General features: G+C 36.9%; 1 protein-coding gene across 1 annotated transcript in view; it reads left to right on the top strand.

Moving 5' to 3' along the window:
• IMPG1 (interphotoreceptor matrix proteoglycan 1) overlaps positions 1–27,654 on the top strand; it is a gene marked incomplete at both ends in the record, with an annotated part of 57,319 nt that overhangs the window by 6,319 nt on the left and 23,346 nt on the right. The window contains 11 exons of the mRNA XM_080341400.1: positions 6,232–6,465; positions 11,227–11,393; positions 11,607–11,635; positions 14,276–14,343; positions 15,380–15,471; positions 16,967–17,113; positions 19,562–19,620; positions 21,272–21,292; positions 22,669–22,922; positions 24,395–24,471; positions 24,954–25,491. Of these exons, the coding sequence (XP_080197526.1) occupies positions 6,232–6,465; positions 11,227–11,393; positions 11,607–11,635; positions 14,276–14,343; positions 15,380–15,471; positions 16,967–17,113; positions 19,562–19,620; positions 21,272–21,292; positions 22,669–22,922; positions 24,395–24,471; positions 24,954–25,491 (1,686 nt within the window). The remainder of the gene's footprint in view (positions 1–6,231; positions 6,466–11,226; positions 11,394–11,606; positions 11,636–14,275; positions 14,344–15,379; positions 15,472–16,966; positions 17,114–19,561; positions 19,621–21,271; positions 21,293–22,668; positions 22,923–24,394; positions 24,472–24,953; positions 25,492–27,654) is intronic.

Below are 27,654 nucleotides of genomic sequence, written 5' to 3'. Positions count from 1 at the left end.
AAAATACTTTCTCATATTAATCTCCAGTTTATTTCGACATATGTTCTGAAGTGTAGATTGTTTCACTATGACCAAACATTTAGTATTTTTAACATAAGGATAACAACAGGAATATATCACATAATGACTCATGGGACCTTTTAGTTGAGAACTATGTTAACAGTAACTAAATTCTTCATCTTTCATAAATGTTTAAAAGAGTATGATTATGCATTCTTGCCAAGAGGCAAGATTTATGAAAACCCACCACTTTCCTTAGTTCTCAAGAAGGAAAATCCCTTGGCAGAGATCTAATTCAAAACAAGAACATAATCTTTAGAAGGCTGAAATTTACAGAACTTGCCTTCAAAGCAGGAGTGTGGATCTCCTCTCCTGTGTCATAGAGAGCTTGAGCACAACTTGTGAACATGTGCAGGAGATGTTTTGTCATGCTGAATCCAAGCAAGAGGTACAGGGATCAGGTGTATTTTGTCTTCAGTACAAAGTCCCCATTGCACAGGCAGGGCCTAGCACCTCCTGACGTGTAAGGCGATGCTGAGTCTTGCATAACACAAGATATCAGTAGTTACATAAAAGGTTCCATAGCGCTGGGTGTGTAGACACCAGCTTTGTGGTACTTGTGCTGAAAGTTTGCTAGTGAACATTGGTCAAGTGAACACAGGGTCTTCCAAGCTGGAGGCCTTGACCTGACCCCCATAGTTCTCAGCTATGCCAGTTAGCTCTCAGATAAGACCCACCACCCACCAGGATACAACAATTCTTGGATCCAAGTCCCCTCAATTCCTCTCGAAGTTCTTTCACTGTGTGCATTAAAAATAGTTTAATATATTGGAGCCAAAAATAAGTACAAGCAAGATATATAATCTTGTGTATAAGAGAACAGAGCTCTCAGAGACAGGACCTGAGCAGAATGAACATTAGTATTAACTTTTCTATTATGAGATTCCATTTTCTCAGATTTTAGAGCTGGGAGCCTTCACAGTTGTGAAAACAAGCTTGGAAATGTAACTCAAACACAGTCAGAGCTACAGTGTCTGACGAAGCACTGGCAGCAAGCAGCCTTGAACATCAGCAGAAGTACAAAGAAATGGCCTCTATTGGACATCTGCAAGGGAAGATAGAGGTTTTTGCATAATTCTCTGGGAGAAAATAGGTGCTGCTCCTGGTACTTATACGCAGGATCTAGGCTGCATTTGATGATAACACCATGACACATCTCAATCAATCAGTCCCTGGTCTTCAAAGCCCCTTCCATCCCATGCAACTAGCACTGAGGCACTGTGGCATAAAAAAGATGAAAAAACAGATATAAGAAGAGGACATGTCATGGGTACCCTCTCTGTCACTGGGAAATGCCATTAGAATTCAGCATACTGTCTGCTGTCATGACAGGAGAAGAATGACTCTAAGTAAGGAGTCCAGGATGTTACCTCTATTTGTATATTGTGTTTCTATCTAGTGTTTACACTGATCATCCCTTTCAGAGATCTCAGGATCAACTCTCCATAACTAGTCATCCCTGCTTTTGGTACTGCTTAAATTACCAACACAGGAGCTGTTGGCCCTGCTGTATATTTAATTGCATCACAACAACATATTTATAGGATTTTTGTTGAACTAACCCTCAGATAAGCTTTCCTCTTGTCCTATTTCAGCAGTTCCCCTTAAATAAGCATTGTCTTTTAATTAATAATTATTCTACTGTGAAGGCAATATGTCTCATTTATCAGTCAAGCGTTCCTCTTTATCCTAAGAACATCCACTTATTTTTCACACTAATTTGCTTCTTCATACATGTCAAACCTTGTGATGGTTTTAATGATGAATTATTAACACTTCAAAAGTTTTGTCTTGATGTCACCCTGATTTTTGCTGCTGAAACCTTTAGTTATCATTCTTTTAAATCTTCTCGTTGTATGCAATGACATCCTGATTTTCTAAGGTCAAATCAAACTAGAAGTTACTTCCAAATTAATGCTGCCAGTAAATGTTCCTACACTGAGATTGCCTACATTGCTGAAAAAAAACAAAACCCACACCAAAACTGCAGGCCTCCCAAAAGTGACAGTATTAACAGCTAGAAATGAATAAAGCTGTATAGAAATGCATCCAATAGTTACATAAAAAAAAAAGGTATGAATATAAGCTTCTTGCTCCTGTGTTTATAAAAGTAAGTAAAAGGGAATCCTGCCAATCAATTATCTGAATGGCTTCATTTTTTTTTTCTAGAATCCAGTTAAATAACAATACACTTTTCCTTTTTAATAATGCAGATAATTAAAAATACATAGGAACTCTCACCTTTGAAATGTATTTCTCCTGTTTTTCTTTTTTAAGGGAGGCTGTAAAATTCATAACGCAGGTTTCAAGAGACACAGGGTAAAGACCTAGCCTAATTCTCAGGTTTTCATATTTTTCATTTGAGAAAGCAATACTGTTTATCTGCCTGAAAACAAAACCTGAAGAACAGTACTATGTGCCTGAGAGATCTGTATGGTCATCAAAGCACTTTTGATTATGTCCCATACAAAAAAGATTGTAATATCATACTTTAAAAATCGCCTTATGTTTTGAAAATCTTTTTTTGTATTTATCTAAGTTCGGTACCAAAGGTCAGGAACTCCAAATGTTAATAATGGCTGACAGTGACTCTGTAGATCACCATGCTAAAACTACCTCAACTTTTTTTCTCAAATATGCCACCTGGAAAATGGGGACAACTATGTAAATTCTTTCATGTGAGAATAAGGAAGGAGACTTACAATTTTATTTAAGGCACCCTGGAAATGAAGCTAATGCACAGTAAAAAGTTACCAAATTTTGACAGATATCTACTCTTCTGACATAGAAACATCAAAGAAAACTAAAAATCTTAGGCATACCTTTTAAAGGTAAAACTGAGACAGTCACCTTTGTGAAAGAAGAGAGTTAAATAAAAAAGTCAAATTGTGCAGATAAGCACTAAATATGTTAACTGCTTATGTTTGGTTAAGATAAGAGAATAAGAGCAAAAATATTTAAACGACTTCTTTTAAAAATAGTAAACTAACCTGATATTATTGGGATTTTTTACACAATCAATGATGTACCCCATAAAATTGGAACCACTCCAATTTCATAATAGAATAGGTCTATTTAGATTTTATTTCAACCCAGGAAACTGAAAGCCAAGCATCTACAAATTTCTAGATGGAGGCATACTATAGTAAAGCACGCAGCTGAACCATCTGGCATTCTTAGGTTAAAATGTCTCAGTTCAGAATTTCCACAGTAACAAGGGAAATCCCAGGTCTGAAGTATTAGGGAAAAAAAATATTTGTTCCAAAAGACAGAGATTTTCCACTCATATTGAGTAAATATTAGGAAATAAGTATTGGACAATCATGTGGAGAAAGGGGTTGATTCTTCCTTCATCTCAAATTTTGCTTAATTTTAGTAAAAGCGATTTCAAGAACTGATGATAACAAAAGTTGTTCTAGTAAGAGAAATTTACTAAACAAAAATATTAACAGAATTTTTTTAAAACGTTGAAATTGAAGGGAAAGAATGAAAAAAGAAAAAGTTTACACCTACCCTGAATAGGCTAGCAGAACAGGGATAACTGGAAGCAAATAATGTATGGTCATGTTCTCAGAATGAAAAATACAAACAGTGACACTAACACAGAGAATGTGAAATCATTATAACAATCGTTAGAGAATCATCTCCTTTGTCAGTATTATGAATAGCATAATTCTTAATTCAAGTTAATGACTAAGGGCTAAATCCTAGGGAAGAAGCAAATCCTTCAAGATAGACCTCTGCTCCATAGAAAAGCGATGAAGGAGCTTAGTGACAAAATCCTCTGCCCCAGTTGGTCAGATTGCCTGGGCATCTGGGCCATTGTAGTTAATACAGCTTTTAAAAGGTAATAGACTTACAACTCACTACTTTCCATGTAGATTTTTGATATTTTCTACTAGAGCATTTCAGGGGTCATCTTCAAGATTTTTTTCCGCTCTCACCCCATACACCATCCAAATAATTCGGTGTCCCCACTAATCTAGTATTTGGCTACTTGTGGTTTCTGACGGATCCAGAGCTATATGTTCACAGGAGAAATTCCTTTTCTGCAGCTTATGGTTCAAGATCTGACACTATTGTGGAAAAATTATTTCCATTTAATTTAACAACAAACATTACATGATTGCATCATCATTTTAAATTGCCCTGAAAAAATTAGGCTGCCTACACTGTCTCTGGCATGCTTTACAAGGCAATAACAATCACCTATTGCCTTCCTTGTACAACTTCCCGCCTTTCATACAACATTGACAGAATCAAGCAGTCACCTTTTTCCATATCGGAGTACCACCTACCTCGTAATATACATCTCATTATTATGATTTCTCCACAGCAAGCATTGGGTGGTCATTTTAAAGTTAAATAAGAACTGAGACATATATGTATATACCTATGTATATGTATACTGACGTATCTGGTAGAACTTCTCCCATTCTTATTTCAAGTATTATTCTTTCTGTAACAGGGTGATTTTCAATTATTATTCTCTATCATTTATCTGCCTACTTTTCTTTAAACATTTAATTAACACAGCTCCAAAATGTCAAGATAATGTGTTTTTACCTTCTTTATTTTCTCTTGATTTGCCTAAGAACATGATAATTAGTGTTTGTTACATGCAATATGACATTTCTTCTTTCTTCAGCAAACTGATTATTTTTTACTCTTTTTTTTATATAGTATTACTCTCACTGAATATGTTCCTTTTGAACTATATTATTTCCTTTTATTATTCTTTTATAATTTTTTAACCATTCTTCAAAACAAGTTTTCCAGTTGATTTGTCATCATTCGTGTACACAAATACCATGCCCATCTTACATTATCTGCCTTTAAGTTTTTCAATTATCGATGTATTTTACACTTTTCTTTCAAAGCAGCTCTTTCAAAACATCTTTTATACTGTCTAGATTTTTTTTTCATCTGTAATGACTGTATCAATTGTATGAAATGCAACCAAAAAAAGTATTTCCAAATTAATTTTAACATCTTTATTAATATGTAAGCTCAATTTTGGAATATAATCTAAAAGATACTAATGGTTCCTGTCACATGTTCCTACAAAATGCCATATTTCAGCTTATATAAATGTGCTATTTTCATCATCAATATTTTTTCATTGAATTTAGCTGCTATAGCACATAGTACTGCATCACAAATACTTAGGAAGTGCAGCAAAGTGAGTCCTGAGTTTCTACGTGACTTTTAAGATGAGGGTTTCTATGCTTGAGCCTATTTTGACATCCTAGAAACATTTCCACTTTTCATAACTGAATAACTCCATAAGGAAAACAAGCCTAGATCTTCAGTTCCAACTTACTGGTTTAATTTTTTCTACTGTAGCTGTTTCACTTTTCCAGGAATAGTTAAAGATCTATCAAGATACAATGCCAGAGCATTCACAACACCTATTATCTAGTGACAAAGAAACATAATCACAGTCTCTTCTGATTAATTCTTCAGCTTATGTGAGGGAAGGAGAGACTGCACTGTGGAGTGAAAGAGGGAGACTGGAAACAACTCTTTCTTTCCTCAAAGAGAAACTGCTGTTCAGCTTTTGAAAGAAATTGTTTCAGGGTCCAGTTCTTGGGCTGGGTTCAAGACTATGAGCCTGATGTGAAGGGAGGTGTGCCTTGAAGCCCAAAGGAAAGATCAGAATATCTTAAAAGGGAGCAGATTTAAGGTAAAACTAATTCTCATTTTGTTTAGCTGCCAGCATAGATAATTTTTTACACTGCAAGCTGATACAGATACGCTTTACTTTCCCCAAGCTCTAGACTGTTACTTATCACTGTACTGTAAATTTCCCTACAGGCTGATATGCTCAAGGTGAAGTGCTGTAGCATGAAGTTCAAGTGACTAAGTGTCCTTTGGTGGATCTAACCCAAAGTCATTTTTTAAAACAAGATTTGGGGCTTCTGAATCTTCTATCCTGTGTGTCCTAGGGTCATGAGTTGAGATATAAGAAAATTAGTTACCAGGCCTCTCGAGTGTGATCACAGGATGTTTTTCCTCAGCACATTAATTCAGTCAGGGCACTGACATCAATAATATGTTCCAAAAAGAACTCTTAGGTTCATGCCTATTTTCCAAACATTATCTTGCATTGGATAATCACTGCCTATGCAATGTTTGTTTATGTACATGCTTATTTTTTATCTTTTGCAGAAATCCCTAATAAAATAAACCGTGGTGAAGCCAAACATCTTGCAGATGCCTCAGGGTCAGACAAAACAGAAAGAACAACAAAGAGGTCCAGAGTATCAACCATAAGGCGAATATTTGACATGGCAAAACATCGAACAAAGAGGTCACCCTTTTTCTCAACTGGTGTGAAAGTCTGCCCACAAGAATCAGTGAAGCAGATTTTAGCCAGTCACCAAGCTTACTACAGATTGAGAGGTAAAATTATTATTACAGCATGTACTTCTTCCTTGAAAGTATTTCTTTTAATTGAGGAAACACAAAAATTTCCAGAATCTTGTTCTTTAGACATGATGTGTGATCTTTGCTTTCTGCTTTATTTCTTACATAGACAATAAAATAGTACATGAACATCAGCATAGTTCAAGACAGACAGTTATCAAAACAGAATAAAACAACACACTCAAAGGATTAATGAACTCAGTGCAATTGTATAGTGGTTTAGCACAGCAGAACATGAAGAGCAAATTATGCTTGCACTACTATGTAAAGATGTACCACCTTTCTCAAAAGCGCAGCAAGTATCATCATTGCTTCTCAGAATTAACCCCACCAGTTCAAAACAAGTAATGAAACTGTTCATCAGTCATTGAACAAATATGTTGGTGTAATATTAAGTCTGTGGCAGCGTTGTTGCATTAAAAACACCGAAGTAATTGCCAGCAGCCTATGCAAATACCATAGTCTTATTTTTACAAAGTCTAGAATGCTTTTTCTATTCTTTCCTACTCAATTCACTGACTCCCCAAGCCTTTCTTTTCTTCTCTAGACTACAGAGAGCCTATGGAGTTAACCATTCCAATTTTAGGTCCCTAGACAGCACAGTGCAAACAGCTCTCTGGTTTTTATATTTCCTCTCTTTTTCTCTCTGCTTCTCACAGCCTTTCATTCTGTGGCTGTTCCAATTTCTATTAGAAAAAATGCATATTTCTGTGCTGCAGCTAGAAGGTCCAAAGTTAAAACATAGTCAGCACTTCTGGGATGCAAATATCTAAGGCAACATCTACTCTCTAAATCAACTTGGATCATCTATATTTCCTCACATACATGTCCATTCACATACATGTATGTGGCTTGCCTAGTTCTCAGCTCTCCTTCAGGGAACCAGCCAGTTCACTCTGGAGGGATGGATGGATGGATGTAGAGCTGCAAAAATTTTACTCTAGCAGCCACTTGCTATAGGCAGCATGTGCAAGCTACACCAATATTTGTAACTGTTTATATAGATACAAACTTATTTGGTTTCCATTGTGGAACTGAATTGCAACCCAATGGGCATTAGGCAGAATTCTGAAATGTGTTTAAAAGGTGGATCAAAAAAGCCTTTCTTAAATACTAATTAATCCTGAAAGTCCTTAAAACTCACTGGTAACATCCCTAATTGGGCTGAAAACAAACTATCCTGGGACAAGCTGTTATTATTGACGTGAAATCAAAATGCAGCTATGACATTTTCATTTAAAAACTATTGAGAACAATAGTGTCACATTTTTATAGAGTAGCACATCAGTTTGGAGTGGGATATTGGGCTCTATAATTCTTGTAGTGCAAGCAGGTTTAAACTCATAGCTCCTCCTACCCAGTAGAGTGTCCCACACTCACAAAATTCTCTGAGTAGATGTCATCCATTCCTCCAACTGAAGCTGGAGTGTTTCCTAAAAATTAAGCAAGAAAACAGAAGGCTGCAGCTGAATAATCTGTACACTCAGTCAGAAGAGGTGTTTCTGTTCCTTTGAATAGTTGCACGTTTTCCATTGCAATGTCCTTGGTTAAAACCTCAAAAAAATCTTTCCTTCTGAGAAACATCAGAATCCAAGACTTCTGCACTCCTCACTGAGCATGCTAAGTTACCTGATGAAAGTGATAAGTTAAAAAAAAAAAATGGTAGAAGAGAAAATGTGGTAATGCAAGCATTATCCTTGAAGCTGTAACCACAGTACAAGCCCTCCCAAAAAGATAATCCGGTAGACATGCTGGAGTCTTACAGCCTGTGCCTGTCTGTGGGACAATCTGATCTTTATTTTGTTTTGTAGATACACCTTTAGGTCTGGTCTTTTCCTTACCTAAAGTCTAGGAAACCACTTCCATCCCTCCAAGTCCTATGACACATTTAGAACAATAACAGCGTTGTGGATCACACCTGTCCTCTAGACAATTGTATTGCTTACTAAGAAAAATGGCACTTTTTTTTTTTAACATATATATATATATATATATTCTATGTTTTCAGGAATGAGCCCACAACACAAAGCAGCTCAGATATAGGAGCTCAGACAACTGTTATTGCTGTGACCCTGTACCAACTCTGAAATAACACACCGTAGCTTAATTTACCATGAAGACAGTCCTTCATGTGAGGCAAACTGGGAGCATGCATGGAATCAGCTACTACACCTCCTCAGCTGGCCATGTGTCGTGTTTACTAAACTCTAGTAACTGGATTACTTTTCATCAGACAGAGTATCTTGATTCAGCAGTTACTGCTTAGAAAAACACATACCTGAGAGTTGTGAGAAAAAGATGATAGAAAGTTACCTTAACTGCTAGCTCATAACAAATAAATCTCTTCAAAAGACAACTTGTTCTTTTTAATAATCTGACTGCATCTGCTCTGCATACAGCTGCTCTACTGCGAGACCAGGTTGTTCCTGATTTATTATTGAGGTGCCCCAACACAGCTGAGTACATCCTTACAGCAAGTTTAGAGAATACCTAGAGAAACTGGTTGCGCTAATTTCAGGGGAACCGATATTTTACATAATGCAGATAATTATCTCAGTCTATGTCAAAGCAGGTATCAAGAGCTGAAAATAGATGTCCTATCTTACAGTAACGAACTTTATAAAGTACTAAAGGCAACAGTTTTTTAATCACTAGCAAGCTTTTGTTAAAATGTTTTTTTCTAATACGTTTGAAAATCCCCTTCTCTAAACGCATTTAATTTTAAACAACATGTTGAAGAAGTGTGTTCCTTCATCTTGCCTGAGTGTACATATTTTCACAAAGCCAAAAATACATCTGTCTCTGTTGACTCCAGAGGAATCAACAAGTAGTGACAGAGACAGTCACCCATTAATGAGAAGGTATAGCGACAGCTGAGATAAACTGAACTGATTCTGTTCAAAACACCTTGGTTCCAGCAGCCACTGTACCATGCTGGTTATCCTACACAAGCAAGGTCACAGCCCCTGCAGAGGACAACCTGGGTAGGTAGGCATTTCTGCAGCTAAGTGGGAAAGTTCACACAGAACAGCATGTCCCATTCCATGCCAGCTTGAAGATCATTGCGGACCACTCAGTGATTTGAAATATGACCCAGATACAGGCAGGTTTCATTCTGTGTTTAGTCTGAGGTTGTGCAAAGTGACTTAAGTGAAACCCAGATATTTCGTGTGTTGGGAGAGGCTGGTATCTGAACAGAGATTCAAAGACCTATTAGTATAGTTAGTCAGCTAGGCAGTAGCTATCTGGGGGAGGGAACAGTTTATCCTCCTGAATCTTTTAAAATTAGAAATAGTTTTGACTTACAAAAAAGAGGAGACTTCAGCAAGATGATGGTAAAAGTGCACTCAGAAGTGTAGCCCCACCTGGCCATCTGTGACTCAAAAAAATCACTTCTGCAGACATACCCAAGACGTATGTTATCAGAATCATCTAGGGAAAGTAAACCCTATAAAGTATTTCTGAGCAGTCACTTTATAACCCAGCTGCTGCTGACTTTCTCCCTCCCTCACTTACCCCTGCATGTCATGATCCTCACTCACAGTCCCAGAGAGCAAGGACTTTGCAGCTGGAACTTATCTTTTACAAGTTTTCCCTGAAATGCCTGGCAGAGTTCTGAATGACAGAAAATCAACTCAAAAACTGGATGCCAAGCCCAAATATGCATTCGAATGTACTTTGTAACATGATGCCACTGAACTTCAGAGCTTTCTTGCAAAAGGAGTAAGCCAACAGAATATGTAAAAGTCCTACTCTCCATTATTATATTATGTGGTTACATCATCTCATGTAATTAAGCCAATTTGCATCCTGTAAATGAAGCTCCTCCTTATTCCTGAATGCCAAAATTTCAAAATCTTTCCCATTGTCGTATTCTCTTTATGTTCATTTTCATTTTCTCAAATGATACAGATCGCTACTGTTCTCCCTGCAGCCACAGTACCTGTTAATCTTGTCTGATGTAGTCTGATGTTTAACTGGGTGATTCACTACCATGAAGGATGTTTAACATTGAACAAATGTCTCTGTAAAGTTGTGTAGAGAAGAAAAGCGTGTTCTTTCTAAAGGAATTTTACCTATACTAAGTCATCTAATTTTTCCAAAGGTGTTTAAAGAAACATGAAAACATGTAGCAGCTACAGAATGTCTTTAAGATTTTGAAAAGACTAGTTACATTGAAAATTTGGAATATAATCATTTTTTAAAAACTCTTTTTTTCCATCAAAATATTTTGCTATATATGTGGGGAATATCAAAATCTTAAATATTATCTGTTTAGCTTGTCCTATGCATAGTTAACCACATTAATGTACAAAACCTTTATATACAGTTAAAATTATGATTATTCAAGTATGATGACTATTAGATCTTTTTTTCTCTACCTTGCTCTTTGGTCTTGCTAGAACATTCAGTATGTGTTTTTGTATGTATGTACCTTTGAGATGAAGGAAGTGTGTTTTGTGTTTGCTCTGTACTCATTATGATGACGTCAGGCCAAATTAATCTCTCTTTTAAAATGAGGGAAGTTAGCAATCCTTAATTCAAAGATGGTTAATCCTTTAGCATAAAGGCAAATGACTGCCAACTCAAAAATACCTAGCAGATCGAAATATTTAAAAATACCTAGATGTTGGATTTGTTTATTAAGTACAGTAAAATGCATAAAACCCAAATCACTTTCAAAGGTTTACTTTTTGGTGCAAAGCATCCATCCCCATCCTCTTTCTTCTTACTCAGTCTGCCAGGAAGTTGTGTGGGAAGCCTTTCGTATTTTTCTGGATCGGATTCCTGACACTTCTGAATATCAGAACTGGGTTACTGCCTGTCAGAGGGAAACCTTCTGCATATTCGACATCGGCAAAAACTTCAGCAATTCCCAAGAGCACCTGGAAATAATCCAGCGGGTAAGGAATACTGACATTTGTTTAGAAAGTGGGGAAGACTTCCAAGTCCCTCCACATCTGCTTATATGAGGGCAAAATATTGCTCAGGAAGAGGAGGGGGCATGTGTTAGAAGGAAAACATAAAAGTACAGTAAACAAAAGAGCTAATAGGCTTCTGCTCAATGGTTGGATACATCCACTAGTAAAATGCTGTTTTTCTTAATCTTTTTGCAGCGAGTAAAACATAGAACCTTCCAGGAAAGGTAAGTAGCACACGTAGAACCTTGCCACTTGATGTTACTGCTTTTTTTTGAAAAAGATATGTGTAGATGTGTGTGGATGTGAACAGATATACAGATAGAACTGTGGTGTATTTGGTGTGTGCTGTGACAGATGTGTATACTGTATGTATCATAGTACACAGTAATTGAATCACTAATCATTAAGGTGGCCAAACATCTGAGTTGCCTGTTCACTTTGAGACACCGCAGAATGTCTCCTTTGACTGCAGTGAACATGAAAGCCAGATAGAGCCACAGCTTTGTGTTAGACTAGTGTTGACTGGGAGTGTGACAAAAGATTACCCACAATTGCTATAATTCTCAAGAGGAAAGTCAGAAAACTGAACAAAAGTTGATCTGGAAGGATACGTGAAGAAATAATATGAAAACTCTTATGGCTTCACTCTAGTTTTCTCCTGTACTTTAACACATCATGATAGTGTTAACTAATGTCATGCTTTATTCCATAAACTCTAGGGAAAAAAAGTATGCTCCGAGCAATGTTCAGAAGTCTGAGAATGGCAGGATTAAAGTTACAATGCCGAGCTCTGTATTTCTGCATATAAACACTATAGTATAGCCCAACAAGTCACTGTTCACAGTTTCTATGATTTATATATTATCTTTCCTTCAAATTTTCTTAGATTTTCAGGTGAAGCAAATAATCTTTTCCATTCATAAGGTATACTGTCTCGTGATTACAGAGGTCTTAGGTATCTTTATTCACAATTATATTGGAGCTTTGAGTGTTCTTCTTTCTCAGAAATGTATTTTTAATAATGTAGGGCCTAATTAAACTCCTCTGGAAATCCAAAGGGAGGTCTTTTCACTCAGCCTAGTGCAGACAGCAGCAGCAAGGCAATAAGTGAAGTGACTGATCTCAGAGTTCTTAGGGTCTTTGTGAACAGCATGGTTTTCCCTAGACACAATACAGAAGATGAAGTGAAGTCTATGAAATTACTCATACTTTAGCTGGAAATACAGGCAGCCATGATTATGCATTGTCGGACTTCATCTTTACAACTGTGTGGTTTGGGAAACATTTTGTATTTTCTACAGATGCCATATAGAGAGAGCAGTCTCTAGTTAAAGACATGACACATAATTAGTTAACATTATAAAAACATTAGAAATAATATTAGAAATAACACTTTCGTTCTCACCGCACAAGATATCCAGAGTATAAATCAGGAGTTGCTCATATTCTTTATTTATGTAATTGAACACCTAGATTGGTCTTGTATAGAAATGCAGCCCAACCATCTTGTCTATGCTACGAGCTTCACATTGTCTCATTTAACACCACACTGCAGATTATGGTGCCCTTAGTTCTTTTACTCATATCAGTTTTCACAAACACTCCACCTGTATGCAGTGGCTTAATAATAGCTATTTCTATAGAAATTTTGAGGAATTCTATCTTCATTTGTTTTCATGATTGGGCTTTTTGGTTTGTGCTGTGTCTTTTTCCACACTCTACTTAGAACCCAAACCAACTGAAATTCTTCACTTCCCAATTTCAGGAAAGAAAAATCTCAAAATGTCACTTTGAATACACTTTCCAAAAACTACAAATCAATACAAATTTGGTTATAGAACATAAATTATTCTATAGCCTTAACTGCAGGAATCTTTGACACGAGTAAAGTAAAATGTACTTGTATATTCAAACCACATCTGCATTTCAGGCAAGCTAACTGTCTCAGTTCCAAAATTTCTTCATCAGCACATGACTGTAAAACTTAGAAAATAAAACAGTATCAACAATACCAAAACAAATCCCATGATGTAGGGCAGACAATCTGTACGTGACATCTACTGTATTCTTACTTGAGTTTTCAGCTCTCTGCCATGGGGACCATGGTAGGCATTAACCCATCAATATTACATCAAGATCCAAATATAAACACTCCTACAATTCACAATAATAATCTTGATCCAGGAATCTGATTTGAAACTATCATTAGTTGGAAACTTCCTTATGATATCACAATATAGGCTAACAACAGAACTAATAAGTCCACCCAACCTCTCCTCACAACAAACCATGAAACACCCTTGGAACCATCAAATATCAATCAGCTCAGAAATTAGAGGAAACTCAAAGCCTTCTCTGAACTCTCTTGATAGGAAGAGATACAGTAAAGGAGACAAAATTTGGTTTAGATAATGTACAAGAAGTCTTGCTTCCATTTAACCAGTGGTCAACCATTCATGGACTTCAAAGAGAGAAAAAGCGGACTCTGTGCACTCATTCAATATCTGTGATCCCATCCCTCCAATTGCTCAGAGAAAATCAGTCATGAAACCTCATGAGCAGACTCCTGACAGGATTGTTAGTCCTTGTTGGAAGAATATCTCAAATCAGTATTTTGTTAATTGTAAGAACAAATACCATAGTGAAGGAGAGGAGAGGAAAGGAAATATATAAACTGTTGAATATAAAATATGATCGACTGTTTCATTGCTTGTTTAACCAGCTTATCAACTATTCCATTAGAAATAACTTCTCTCATTGAAAGTACACTTAATATAGGGGTCATTGCTACGTTATTTTACATCTTTGCCATTCCCAGTACAGCATGCTGATCATTAAATCATTCATTTCTATTTGATTGATAGGAAAGATGAAATATCCACAGAGAAAACAGGTGGCAAAAGGGTGGAAGACGTTCCTTCCATTTCTACAGGTAAAATCAAATCTGCTTGCTGTGCATTTGCCCATAAGGTAGAATTGCTAAAACCACTGATTCATAGATCTTAGAACGCTGTAATTTAATCAATGCAGTAGAAGCATGACAAGTTCTGTGAAGTACAACGAAAATGCTTTAGTAAAATAATCTATAAGCATTTTTTATTTCTTTACAGCATGTCTGCTACTCAAATGTAGCATTCCACGTTTGTTTCACAATCTTTAAATGCATGTTTTCCTAGTTTCCTGAGAATAGAGAGTAAAGCTAATTTTGCTTCAATTATAAAATAACATTTAGAGTGTCAGCTGCTGCATTTTGTTTGCCAAAATAAGCAAGCAGATGAAAATAAAGAATGACATTAGCCAGAAAGTCACAGTGATGCCAAGGCATTAACTTGGCCATAAAATTCCAATTAAACCTACTAAAGCTGTTGTGTACTACAGTTCTTTAAAATAATGTTGGAAATTTATGCAGTGATAAAAATCTGTAAATATGAGCATTTTGGTTCAAGGGGGAAACACTCTGCACACATTTTTATGAGAGCCAAATATGATGGAGTCTTATTGATAGCAACTTCCAGCATGGTAATTTTGCCTGTAGCTGGAAAACTCTGTCAAAGCCTCTTGTTACTTTAAATTGAGCCCTAAAGAAAGGTGGCTGCCATAGAGACAAAGATCTCAACTGGTAAAATGAAGCTTAGACATTGGTGATATTTATTACAGTATGACAGGAAATGATAAAATATTATTATTTAATTCACACAATTTCATTGATGCATAGTCAGTGCCATTTTTGGTTTCAGTCACACACACACAATGCTACTTATGCTTTGAACTGGAAAGAAAGGCCATCTATTGCATAAAAAAATATCATCTTTACCCACACCATAAGTCATGAACACCTTTCACTGACACAGGCTTGTGCTTAAACACATCTTCCATAAGGAAAGCTTCTCCAGCCAGCTGACACCTGACCAACACAGAAAGCAGATTTTTGATGTGCAAACCTGTTCTTGCCTAATTTTCCTTTACAGGCTCCCCTGGCACATCCCTCTCTCCATATGCACCAGCACCTAATGGCACACTGCTCAACGAAATTGTTAATGACACGAAGACTCCTGTGAAGGTGAGGGCAGCCTATTTTCCTATCTCACTTTTTCACTCACCTCTTCTTTTTGAGCTCAGCTAGCAGAAAAGAGAAGGAAGCCTTAGAAACACTTTATGCTTACAAGTCATGAGTGCTCCCCTCTGTTACTGCTAGTGGGACTGAAGGGTTTTATTAGCATCTGTTTTTCACTGCAATAGTGCATGAAGTTTCTTGCATATGCAGTAGAAAGCATAACAACATGACAATCGGCTTTTAGGCAAGTCTTAACTCTTTTTATGAGCATCCTGTTGCCTATTTTGCACCATTTTTTAATCTTGTTCTTCACTGAATAATGTAAAAATGCCTACTTTCTGAGCTGTCCACAACACAGGGTATAGGACTGGACCTTCTTGCCTTTTTCTGTCCAGACAGCCAGCTGCCAAACAGGGAATGTCTGCTGATGTCTCCTCAGAGCAGCCATGCAGCATGGCACCAGGGACTGTCCCCTTCACTGCAGCTTTACAGCAGTTACCATGGGCCACAGGTTCCATCTAAACCAGTCCTGGCTGTTGCACCCAGGGGTGTCAGGGAGGTGGCCCTGGTCTCAGCACACCCATGTGGCTTCAGGGAACCTTCCAAAACCTCCCTCTGGAGAGAGACCAAGGCGTCACAGGGGCCTCGGTTTCCCATTACAGAAATGGCTTGATTCTCTTCATCTCCTTCGTTTATGTATATCAAAGACAACTCACAAGTCACAGTAACAGACACTTGTTTGCAAAAGCAGAAGAATTAAGCCAACAGATGTGGTGAGGAACCCTTGCCTTTTGTAGGATATGGTTCAGAAAGTTATTTTTGGGACAGGCTTAAAAGGGAATTATTCTTCCTATTATATATAGTAGATCAAGAGAGGTCCTCCTTCCCCTCTACTCTGCCCTGGTGAGACCACATCTGGAATATTGTGTCCAGTTCTGGGCCCCTCAGTTCAAGAAGGACAGGGAACTGCTGGAGAGGGTCCAGCGTAGGGCAACGAAGATGATTAAGGGAGTGGAGCACCTCCCTTATGAGGAAAGGCTGAGGGAGCTGGGTCTCTTTAGTTTGGAGAAGAGGAGACTGAGGGGTGACCTTATTAATGTTTATAAATATATAAAGGGTGAGTGCCATTAGGATGAAGCCAGGCTCTTCTCGGTGGCAAACAATGACAGGACAAAGGGTAATGGGATCAAGCTGGAACGCAAGAGGTGCCACTTAAATTTGAGAAAAAACTTCTTCTCAATAAGGGTGACAGAGCACTGGAACAGGCTGCCCAGGGAGGTTGTGGAGTCTCCTTCTCTGGAGACATTCAAAACCCACCTGGACATGTTCCTGTGCGACCTCACTTAGGCGTTCCTGCTCCAGCAGGGGGATTGGACTAGATGATCTTTTGAGGTCCCTTCCAATCCCAAACGCATTATGATACTGTGATACTGTGATATCGAAATGTGGGGAAAAAGTCACTTAGTTCTATTTCTCCCTTTTTTTTCCTCTCCTTTTCCAGGAGCTGGGAACAAACACAGTCCCAGAACTGCCTGTGGAGCAAATGGTAGAATTCAGCGTCACTCTCACTGACCAGGAGTATACACCTGAACTTAGTGATCCTGACTCCCCACAGTACCGACAACTAGCTGCCAAATTTCAGCTACAGGTAAGTAGGTTGAGTGAACACCAAAATGTTGGCTTTGTGCCTTAGCTAACATTCATACTATGAAACTACCTTCACCATGAAACAGAATTAGAATCTACTGCCTCACTTGAAATAGCTTATTCCTGTTTTCTCAAGACCTTCTGTTTTCCTCCATGTATAGTCAGCTTTTCCCTTCATTTAGGCTATCTGTTCAGCCACCAAGTTAACAAACCAATGCCTTTGTCAGCAGCAGAGCTTCAGATAACTGATGAACACACTAACTTCAGGAGTATCATTAGGGCTTAGTCAGGAATTAATGGACAGTACTTTGTCATAATTTAATTTCTACAATAAACCTAATGAGAAATGTAATATAAATGTTAAAAGTAATTACCTACTGTTGTCTGAACTATTATTCAAAGGGCTTCCAATCATTTTGTTGTGCATTATCATAGTTTCCATAAGAACTGGAACACCTATGGTGTTTTCATATAATTAATAATACTAACTATCAATTTATTAGATAGCAGTTAATGACTTGAGGTTCCCAAAAGGTTTTCCTCGTAGAATTAACTAAAACTTCTCATCAGTTTCATTAGCATTTCTTAGTGTAAGCCATTTCACTACTCTGGTTCAGTCTCAGATATGCGTAGAAAAATGGTGAAGGATGTGTTGGCAGAGCTGATAAAAAGTGCCTTCTCTGGAGATTTCCAACATTATCAAACAGAACTGCTTACAGACTTTTTTTACTACACATATAATGATGTAATTCAGCAATCTGACTTTTAAGTCATTTCATTAATTAGAGGGGGAGCAATGCAAAGTTTCTTGATTGTTAAATTATTTTCCATTGTTATCAAATTTTATCTGTCACTTTGAAGAGTCCAAAGATGTTTGTGACACAGTCAGCTGGTAGAACATGGCTAAAAGGGGATTCAGTTACCTAAACATGGATATCTGGTACATCTGCAAGGCCCTTTCAGATATGAGAGAGCTGCACTCTTTTGAACCAGTAACTGAGCAGAAGACAACCTTAAGGCATCTCAGATGATAGTGCTTGCCTAAGTCTAGGAAAATTAATTGCATCCTAATGAATCAGGCCCTTAACCTCTGTTACTTTCAGTGAGCATTAATCATGTTAGTCCCACAGTCTAGTTGCTACTTCTGCATCACTTTTATTAAGTCAGATCAAGCTCAAAATAATTTACTTCAGTTCCTTTCCTACTGTCTTCTTGCAAGAGATGGGTAAGGGGAGTGTCGATGGCAGGCTATTTTCTGCACTAGACATTATCTTCTGTTTGCTATGGTGAAAAAGATATCTAAGCTTATACAGTGCAGCTGATCCCTGGTATTGTGATAACATACTGATCTTCTGCTACTTCACTTAACCCACATGTGAGACACGGAGAAAGCTGTGGGTCTGACTGCTTATTCCCTACCAGTTCTGACAGACCCTCACACATGAATGAATGAGTTCTAAATGTGTGCTCAGTTGTACAGAATCATATAGCTAAGGAAGAGGAAAGATCGCTACATTAGTTCATATAATTTTTAAGTGATATGTTGAATTAAAAGAATCTGATTCTTCAAAATTTTCTTCACTTTTCAATTCCCTCAGCTCCCTGCTTTGCTTGCAGATGAAAGGCTTAGATGATGTGCTGCATGGTACTTAGAAGGACAGGAAGTGAATCAGAAAGGAACTGCGGAACTGTTTGTTTAAAAAAATCCCTTTCTTCTGACATAGTAGACATACATAAAACATTTCATTTTACTTACCTCAATAAATGTTTCTACAATTGTAAAAGACCAAAAGATCAGTCAGCTGGATCTCAAAACATTGTTAATTCTTCAGGTGCTGATAAAAACACTTATTATCCTAAAGTTCGAAAAATATATGCAGAATTCACCTTTTCTGCTTATTGTTTATTCTTCATATTGTCTCTTCTATTCAAAACCATGTAATTGTGCAATTGTTTACATTAGAATTAAAAATATGTGAACTTATTCCATTTGTACAGGACATATAAAACTGTTTAATTTGTAAATTACTTGCCAAACAATGTAAATCCACCTCCATTTGGTTAGTATTTCTACATAATTAACAATTTACTGTTAAGGTGACTTGAATCATGAAATTATTCGTGAACCAAAACTGCTGAAAATGAGAAAATAATTTGATACGTCGTTTGACTTGCTCTATTATGAACTAGATTATAATTTATTTACATAATTACATTACTTAAAAAAAACTGTCTTTTGTACTTCACTTTGCTTATTAATAGGTAATGCAGGCAGGATGTACAAACCAAATACTATGTTCAAGTTGAGTAATGGTGACGGCACAGAGTGCAGTTGAGAGTTTCCTAAAGCTCTTTCTGAAATATGCAAGTATTGTCTAGATAATCAACTTGTGCTTACGTTTTAGTAGTAGAACTTACACTGAATTAATGATTTTATGGTTTTCTATAGATGCAAAAGATATTTGAGAAACTTCCAGGATTCAAAGAAATCCACGTATTAGGATTTAAGTAAGTAAGAAAATGGGACTTTTTTTTTTGGCTACTAGGATTCTCCTCTTCCTTCTTTCCCTCTGACATGAAGAGACCTATATAATAGTGGGGTGTGTATTGCTATAAACAGAAAATAGTTTATGGAGAGAAATGCTAATACATTCCAAGTGAGACAATTTGAATTACTAGTAGGAGCAGCTTTGATTCCCTGAGGGATGAAATAATCAATAAATCCTTTGAAATTGCTAGCAATGGTGTATTAAGGACTTTCTTAAATGACAAGGTAAAGAGATATAGGAATATGATTACTTATGTGGCTACCTTTTTTGTGCATGGATCTTGTGCCCTTCATCAGTCACGGTGAAGGTACTTTGGCAAGAGAAGGTTGCAGGAGGGTACATGTTCACACATATGAAACTTTTCAAATATGTGTTTTCCAGGTGTTTCATACAATTAAAAATGTTTCATATTTTGACAAATTTGTGTTCTGGCTTTCAATTTCTTTTAGTTTTAACTTCCTTGTATGTTTACCACTAATAAAAACTACTCTGTATACAAGGGGGGGTGGATCAAAAGCTGAGTATTCAATATGTTTGTGATTCTATAGATAAGAGCATATTATGTAAAGGATCAAGAGAAAAATTAATTGCTAATAGTAAGAAGTAACATAAAATTGAAAGGGAATAAAGATCAAGAAAAAAAACCAAATTCATATAGGCTTATTGCAGAGCATCAGGCACATTCAGTCCTCCTTCCTTCTAGTAATATTTAATATATGTTGGAGAACATCTATATTGCACTGTAATTGCACCGTATTGCACTTGCTTTTCTCTCTGCAAAATTGCTGAGGAAAAAGAAAGAACAAAGGAAAATGAAAATTAGTTGCTCAAGCAAAAAGGTCTGTAGTGGCATCTCATAGTTACAACATGCAATAACAAACCTGTTTCAGTTGTGGCTCCAGGAGACCTGGGATCCATTTCTGTTTAGTATCTTGGTCTTAGGAGCTGATTTGAGATTACATTCATCAAGGTGGAAGACCAGGATTGCCTCCCTTCATCTAGTAATTTACTTAGCTCCTTACAGTTACAGATCAGCAAAGGCAGGTGTTGCTCTCTATTATCCCTTAGCCATATTGCTACATGTATTAGCAGCATTTGCCACAAGGCAATATGAAAGGACGACATCAGAGATACATTAGAGAATTCATCAGGGGAAATAACAGGGCATTATATTACAGAAGGTCAAAATAGGCACGTCTTCCAGAGGTAATTAATAGGACAAGTTACCCCTGTGTCTAGGATCTGAGTAGGCACCATGTGTTCACACAGGTGTTCATTGCCACCATAAGGATATAGATTATCAATGACAAGGCTTAAATTGCACCATTTGTAGGGGGAAATAAGAAAGCAGATATTTCAAACTATCAAGGTAAAATTTTCCATTTTCCTACTCAAAACGTGGAGATTCCCATTGTTTGGAAGAGAAAGAGTGAAATTATGGAGAGTAGCCTGTCATTTTCACACAGAGATAAAAATTACAGATGACACACAGAAGATTAAAGATAAATTGTCAAAAGATATTTTTGATGTACAACTGACTGTACATGAATCCTTGTTTTTCTTTCTTTTGCAATCCTTTATTACATCCTTCCTTCTATGATGAAATGAAGACAGAAGAAGGAGAAAGATGGGTAATTTGTCTCTAATTCATAATTAATCTTAATCATTTCATAGACTATAAGATGTACATAGATACACCAATAAATGTTATTTAACTTGATGTGATAAAGTGAATCAATTTGCTTTCTGCCTAAGTACAAAATCTGCGATATAAAGCAGAAGGGACAGCTTTTACTTTAATCTGGAAGGTTCATAGAATCAAATTTTGTCAAGATCTCTCTGAAGGAAAGAAATTTGTTTGACATAAGAAAATTTACAGTCAGATGACTGAAGATTTCTATCAGTCATAAACTGAAAAAAATAGGAAAACTTCATATTTAAATTTTCTTTTTTGATCTGCTGTATCCCAGCTGTATTCCCATAAACACATTATCTTCAATAAGTATGTAGAATTTGATTCGTTATCTCCATTATCAGGCAGATAGAACGACAAACAGACCAGTGACTGTCTTGAGAAAATGCAGGGAGCCTTTAACTGGTAATAGAAACAACTACACAGGCTATTGTGGTTGTTTAAAAGTCCTGCTGGGGAATAATTTGTCTAACGGCTCCCAGACTTTCTCTTTCACTTGTAGTTTGAAAGGAAGAATTTTCTAAGACTTTTCCTGAATTCTTGCAATGTCATATAAATGTAAATACATTGCATATACTTTCTCTCTCTCCAGTTATTTGATATTATAAAAGCAATATAGTGGAGTACAAATATTTAACAATGTACTTATAATTTTTTAAATTTAATTAGGTGAATTTAGTATTTATGAAAAGGAATATATTAATAATGGTAAAAAATTGAAACTTCTGTTAAACAAGTACATCTAAGGAGAAGCTATAGACATGAATTTAGACTTGGAAAATGTAACTCCCATTGTGAAAAGTGATTTGTTTACCACATTATAGCTAACTTTCTTGGTGTTCTTCAAAAAAGAGTAAAAAAAATGCCACAGATGTGATAGGATTTTTGCTTATCTGGAGCTTTATGAACTGTCTAGTCCCTTTTCATAAGTTCCTGCATACTTAATCGGTGATTATGGCTTCTAGTAAACCCAGCATGCATTTCTGACTGTTTGAACCAATAATCAATGACTTCAAATTATATTACCAGTTCTACAGGTCTCTGAGTAGTCAGATTAAACTGTATTATGTTAGAGCGTTTTATAATTTTCTTCAGTATTGCAATTTTTATTTAAAATTATGCACAGAAGAAAACAAAATAGCTATAACAAAAGTAATCTGAAGATAGCTGTCTCATTAGAAAGAAGAATATCTACAGTATTTTTTAGAGAAGATAATATGTTATGGTTGGATATATTTTGTTTGTTTGTAAAATCAGTCCCCAGCCAGTAACTAATATTGGTTCACTTGGAATTTTTGCATCTTCCTCTTGCAGATCAAGCAGCACTATAGCACGATACGTGGTGAACTTCGAGAGAGATGCCTCAGAAATCAAAAGCACAGCGGATGACATCTCAACTATTGGATCTAACAAGGTTGAAAATGAAAAACTTCCACTCTCTCCAAAGGAAGAGCAGGAGATATCAGCAACTAAGCTCACAGTAACAGACCTTCAGCAGCTCGTTGCCATAGCACTCCACGAAGACCAATCCCTGCCAATGGACCTGGGAACACTCCAGTTTACTGACGGTGAGTTGGCAGGCCAGTGCCAGGTGCAAGTCTAAATCTTGCCCTTTCACATTGATGCAATTTTAGTAAAGTCTCCTTTGCTTCTTTAACAGACTGTTTTCATGTGATGTATCCCGTCCTCCTAACCGTTGCATAGCATGCAAAGAATGCACAGATCTAAGTTAAATTTTATAGCAAAATGTGCCTTGATAATTATACAACCTGATTTCCAGTCATCTTAGAGGTTCTATTTTTTTGGTTGTTTGTTTAGATAAGCTGGATGTTTTGCAGACTAAGACAAAAAAAAGAGGACGGGAAAAAAAAATAAAAAGAAAAACCATGAATATTCAAAATATCATTTTAATTTCCCAATATGGACAGTCTCATTTGTTTAATAAGAAAAAAAGTGAAGGTTTCCTCTAACATAAATCTAGCTTTCTGAAAGCTAAGACTCATTTGTAAGCAAGCCATCTAACCTCCCAGTTAAGTCAGAGAGACAGATACATTGAAGAGCTTTTGATCTCAAGCTAAAATCAGTGTTATGGAAATCACCATAAAGGTTCACTTTGCTCTCTGGAACACAGAGGGAGTGCAAGTGACATGATGGGTGTGAAGACCTCCAGCAGAAGGTTGAAGGGTTTAATACTGTTCAATAATTTTGCCAATAAATATTCTCTTTTACTCCATCAATGATTTTTTTTCAAAGCTGGCATAACCCTAATTTTGAGGAGGTGGATTAAAGATGGGGAAAATAATTTAAAATGTTTTATATGTATATGTACCAAAACAATCTCAAAACACGCAGCAAATTTTAGCTGTAGTCTTTGATTTACAAACAGCAGCATTTTCTTGAAAAAAAAAAAAAAAAAAGAGCCAGTACTTTCTGAAATAATATCATATTTAAATGTAGATTAAAAGTCCTAAGAAAAACTTTAATGGATATAGAACACTTTAATAATAACTATTTTAATCAACCTTTTCCCACTAGTTTTTTTTAAAAAACAGGTTTAGAAAAACAGCCTGTATGCAAGTACATTTAAAGAGCTCCTCTGAGGGGGTGAAGGGAACACTGGGCACTAAAGCCAAAACTCTGAGATTAAGAATGATGTGTACTTCAGATAAAACTGAAAACAATTCAGGCTTAATGAGCACCACAGTATAATGAGTCATCATAGCCCATGCAGATCTAACTGAGCACTTCATACTTCAGCTGATTTTAAGCACTGATCCGTGGTTCAGCTCTCTGCAGACCTATCCTATTTAAACTAAATAAAGAGTACAAAGAATAATGCATGTAAAATTACTGTTTTCCTCATAATTGCCAGTTTAAATGGAAATTTATGCCTCTTCCTAACACGGATTTTTAAAAATATTTTTGATGAAAGATAGTTTTAATACTGTTTTTTACTGAGCTGATGTGTTCTGATCAGTTCTCAGTGTGCCACCGCTGAAATATTGTGCTCTCTGTCACTTTTTTTAAATTTTTTTTTCAGAAACCATTATACCACCCAGTGATTTTGACAATGATATCCAGGGCATGGTTACTATTCCTCTGGCAGGCCCTGATTTGGTAAGTTAATGCTGGTTGTTATATTAGTTTATTTTTCTATGAGAAATAAAATTAAACAGTGTTAAGATGTACATAAATAAATAGGAAAAGGCTCTAATGCCAAAATACATATCTGCCTTTTATAAATGCTGTAAGGATGAATGTTGTGGTGGTGTTATAATGAGAGAGATACTGTTTACAGCATTTACAGGTGAATATTACTGCTCAATTACCTCTCCAGTTTTAATTATAAAGTAAACATTTTACAGCTCAGTAGTACATCTCAATGACAGAAGGAGAGCAATTGTCAGGGATAGTGAAAGTCATTTTTCTTTGACCATTTTTTAAATTACAGTCAATGTGATTAGGATCAGAGGCAGATGCCAAACACTTGATACATCCCATGACTTCATGCTGAGTTAGCTGTTTGCAGGCCCCTGTGGCCTTTTTAGCAACAAAAGGTAAACGCAATAATGAAAGTTGCTTTTAAAAAACTTTTTCAGGAGGACTCCATGAGTGTGGAACTCCCGCTGGGTTACCCCAGCCCAGCGACAGTGGACCAAACAGGAGACATCTCTGTCAATGAATTTACAACTGGAATCCCTATGTTAAGTGGAGAGATCAGTGTCCCTGAAGACTTTAACAACTTTGTTTCATCTGAACCTATGTTCCCTACCAAATCCTTCAGAGAACCGTTTCAGGACAAATATCCTCCAGACGCAGAAGGTATTGCTACTGACTACCAAAGTTTCACAGTGCCTTTCAATGCTCTGGGTAGCACTAGCAGTCCTCCAAAACCAGAGGATTCCTATTTGCCTCCTCCAGCAGATGATTCTGCCAGCAATGAATTAATCACCGATGGCTACAAGTCTCCAACAGAGCAGCCTACCACCCTGGCGGTTTATACCACACATAGCTTTACCCCACCTAATCTCCTGCAAGCCAGAGATGAGAATAATGAAGCTGAGGAGAAGAAAGAACTGTCTGATGTAACAGTGCCACCTTTCAAGGTAGCTGACCAAGATAGTCTGTCTGGACAAGGTAAGACACAAAAGATTTTTACATAAGAGAAAGTAGGAGAGATGTGGTTGTTATTACACATACAGTCTTGTATAAGTACAGTAAGCATTCCTTTCAGTTGTGACAGTAATTTTTCTGGACCCTCAAAGGTAAAAAATGTATGTTTCTGATGTCCACTTCAGGAAAATCCTAATGTACCCGAAGTCAAGGTTGTCAAAGAAAAAAAAAAAAAGACTTCTTTCTACATGGTATTATGGTAAAAATTCAAAAAGGCCAAGCAAACAGACATCTCCCTACATCCCCCCACCTGGCCTCACCAACTCAGTGTTAGGTCACTAATTGTACTTACACTTCTAAGAAGACTGTGCTAGTTGTGTCACATGCAAGAGGTCACCACCAACACATGGGAGGAATTTGTTTTTTCATGAATATTCAGATGTGCTTTTTCTCGGATTTTTGACTGACCATCTCAACAGAAAAGTAGAGGGCAGGTAAGAACTTCATAGGAATCGGCAGGATTCTCTGAAGTCCCCATGTAGTCTCTAAGCAATACCAAAAAATCAGCGGAGAAAAACAAACAAAAAAAATAAATTATATGGCAAAACTCCCACATTTGCCTAAATGACAACACTCAGGGCTTCTGGGTGCCCAAGAATGTCATCTTCAAAGCCTGTAAGTTTGCTGCCTGCTTCAGGGAAGTCCCCTGCTCCCATAAGAGGCTCTACTCTGTCCCTGTTCTGCTGGCTCCCTCCTTGCCCAGTCCTTGGTATTTCATGTCCTACCCTGTACGCCAGAAGCCTCTTAGCATGATGAATTAGCATGATGAACCCTTCACCCCCTTTCAAGATGTTCTTCCCAACCCAGCATGCCCAGAAACAGCAAGAATGAACCTTAATCCCTGCTGCCCAGCCACATCCTGTAAGGCAAACAGGCAGTATTTGCATAGCTGATCAAAAATACCCCACTGCTTGGAGTCAGCATCATTCACCATGGGCTCACACAGCAGAAATGTTAGAAGGGGAAATTTCCATGTATTATAGTGTCTATAGTATTGTTCTTTTTGGATCCAGTAAATAGCAAGACCAGCATTCTAAATATTGAAGAATGTAAAAGCTGCCACTTGGGATCGTACACTAATTAGCTGAGGACAGGAAAGAGCATCACATATTCCATGGTCATGTTGTTGCACCTGGCAGTTTATGTACTGAGTGAGAATGTCGTGTTCTGTAGCCCTGCCTTTATGCATAGAGTTCTGAAGTGAGAGAAAGGCAAATACTTTATGGTTTGCAGAATGACTTAAAGATTAGAAAATCACTTCTTATAAGAATCAATTGTGAGATGTTCTTGAAAATAAATTTTATGATGAAAAGTGTTAAACACAACTATTTCCAAATGCATGCTGAGAAGTCTTGTGGTGCTACCGATAAAAGCATAGCATATCTTCAAATAACAGCACAGCATACTTCTAAATAACAGCCATTATAACTGTGGAAAAGTGTTATAATTTCAGGGGGGAAAAAAAAGCCATATTCATTTTTCATTCTGCTCTCTTGTTGGGTTAGGGATTTGATGTCATAAAAACCACATAAAACCAACATATGTATTTTGCAATTTGCTAAATAGCTGTATAGCCTAACAGCTACAAATGACTGAAGAAAAGAAACAGAGGGTATTTGACTCACCAAAAATGCATAGCAACTAATGCTCAAAATACTAGCTTCATATTTTCTATTGCAATTTACTATAGTTACTGTCCAATTGTTTCTCTCTGGATGGGAGAAAGAGTACAGAAGATGGACCTCTCTCTGACCCCGAGATTCAGGCTTCTTTGATTGTTCCCCAGTGACAGTGTGAGATCACAGTTCATTCAACTCTTGCACAGGCTTTGATACCTCAGATCAAACTGGGGATTAGTTTATGTGTTTCTAAATGATCCTCAGAGACAACAGATTGTACAGTTTAATGAGTTTTGATGTCATCAGGCAAATATCAGCACCAAAGGAAATTTTAGGAAGGATAATACGAATGGAAAGTTCACTGCTTACTAACCCAGATTTCTTCAACAAATAATACAAAAAATACACGAAGGTTTTCTTGAGGTGTGGCTCTTCTGTGAGTGCAGGTTTGATCCTGTAAGCACCCTGGTACCAATCCTTTAAACACTGTTGTACATTTGCGTTGGGA

The sequence above is a fragment of the Nesoenas mayeri genome (assembly GCF_963082525.1).
Source record: "Nesoenas mayeri genome assembly, chromosome: 3".
NCBI classification, from domain to species: domain Eukaryota; kingdom Metazoa; phylum Chordata; class Aves; order Columbiformes; family Columbidae; genus Nesoenas; species Nesoenas mayeri.
The sequence above is the reverse complement of the archived record's forward strand: the minus strand, read 5'-3'. Positions and strand labels throughout refer to the sequence as shown.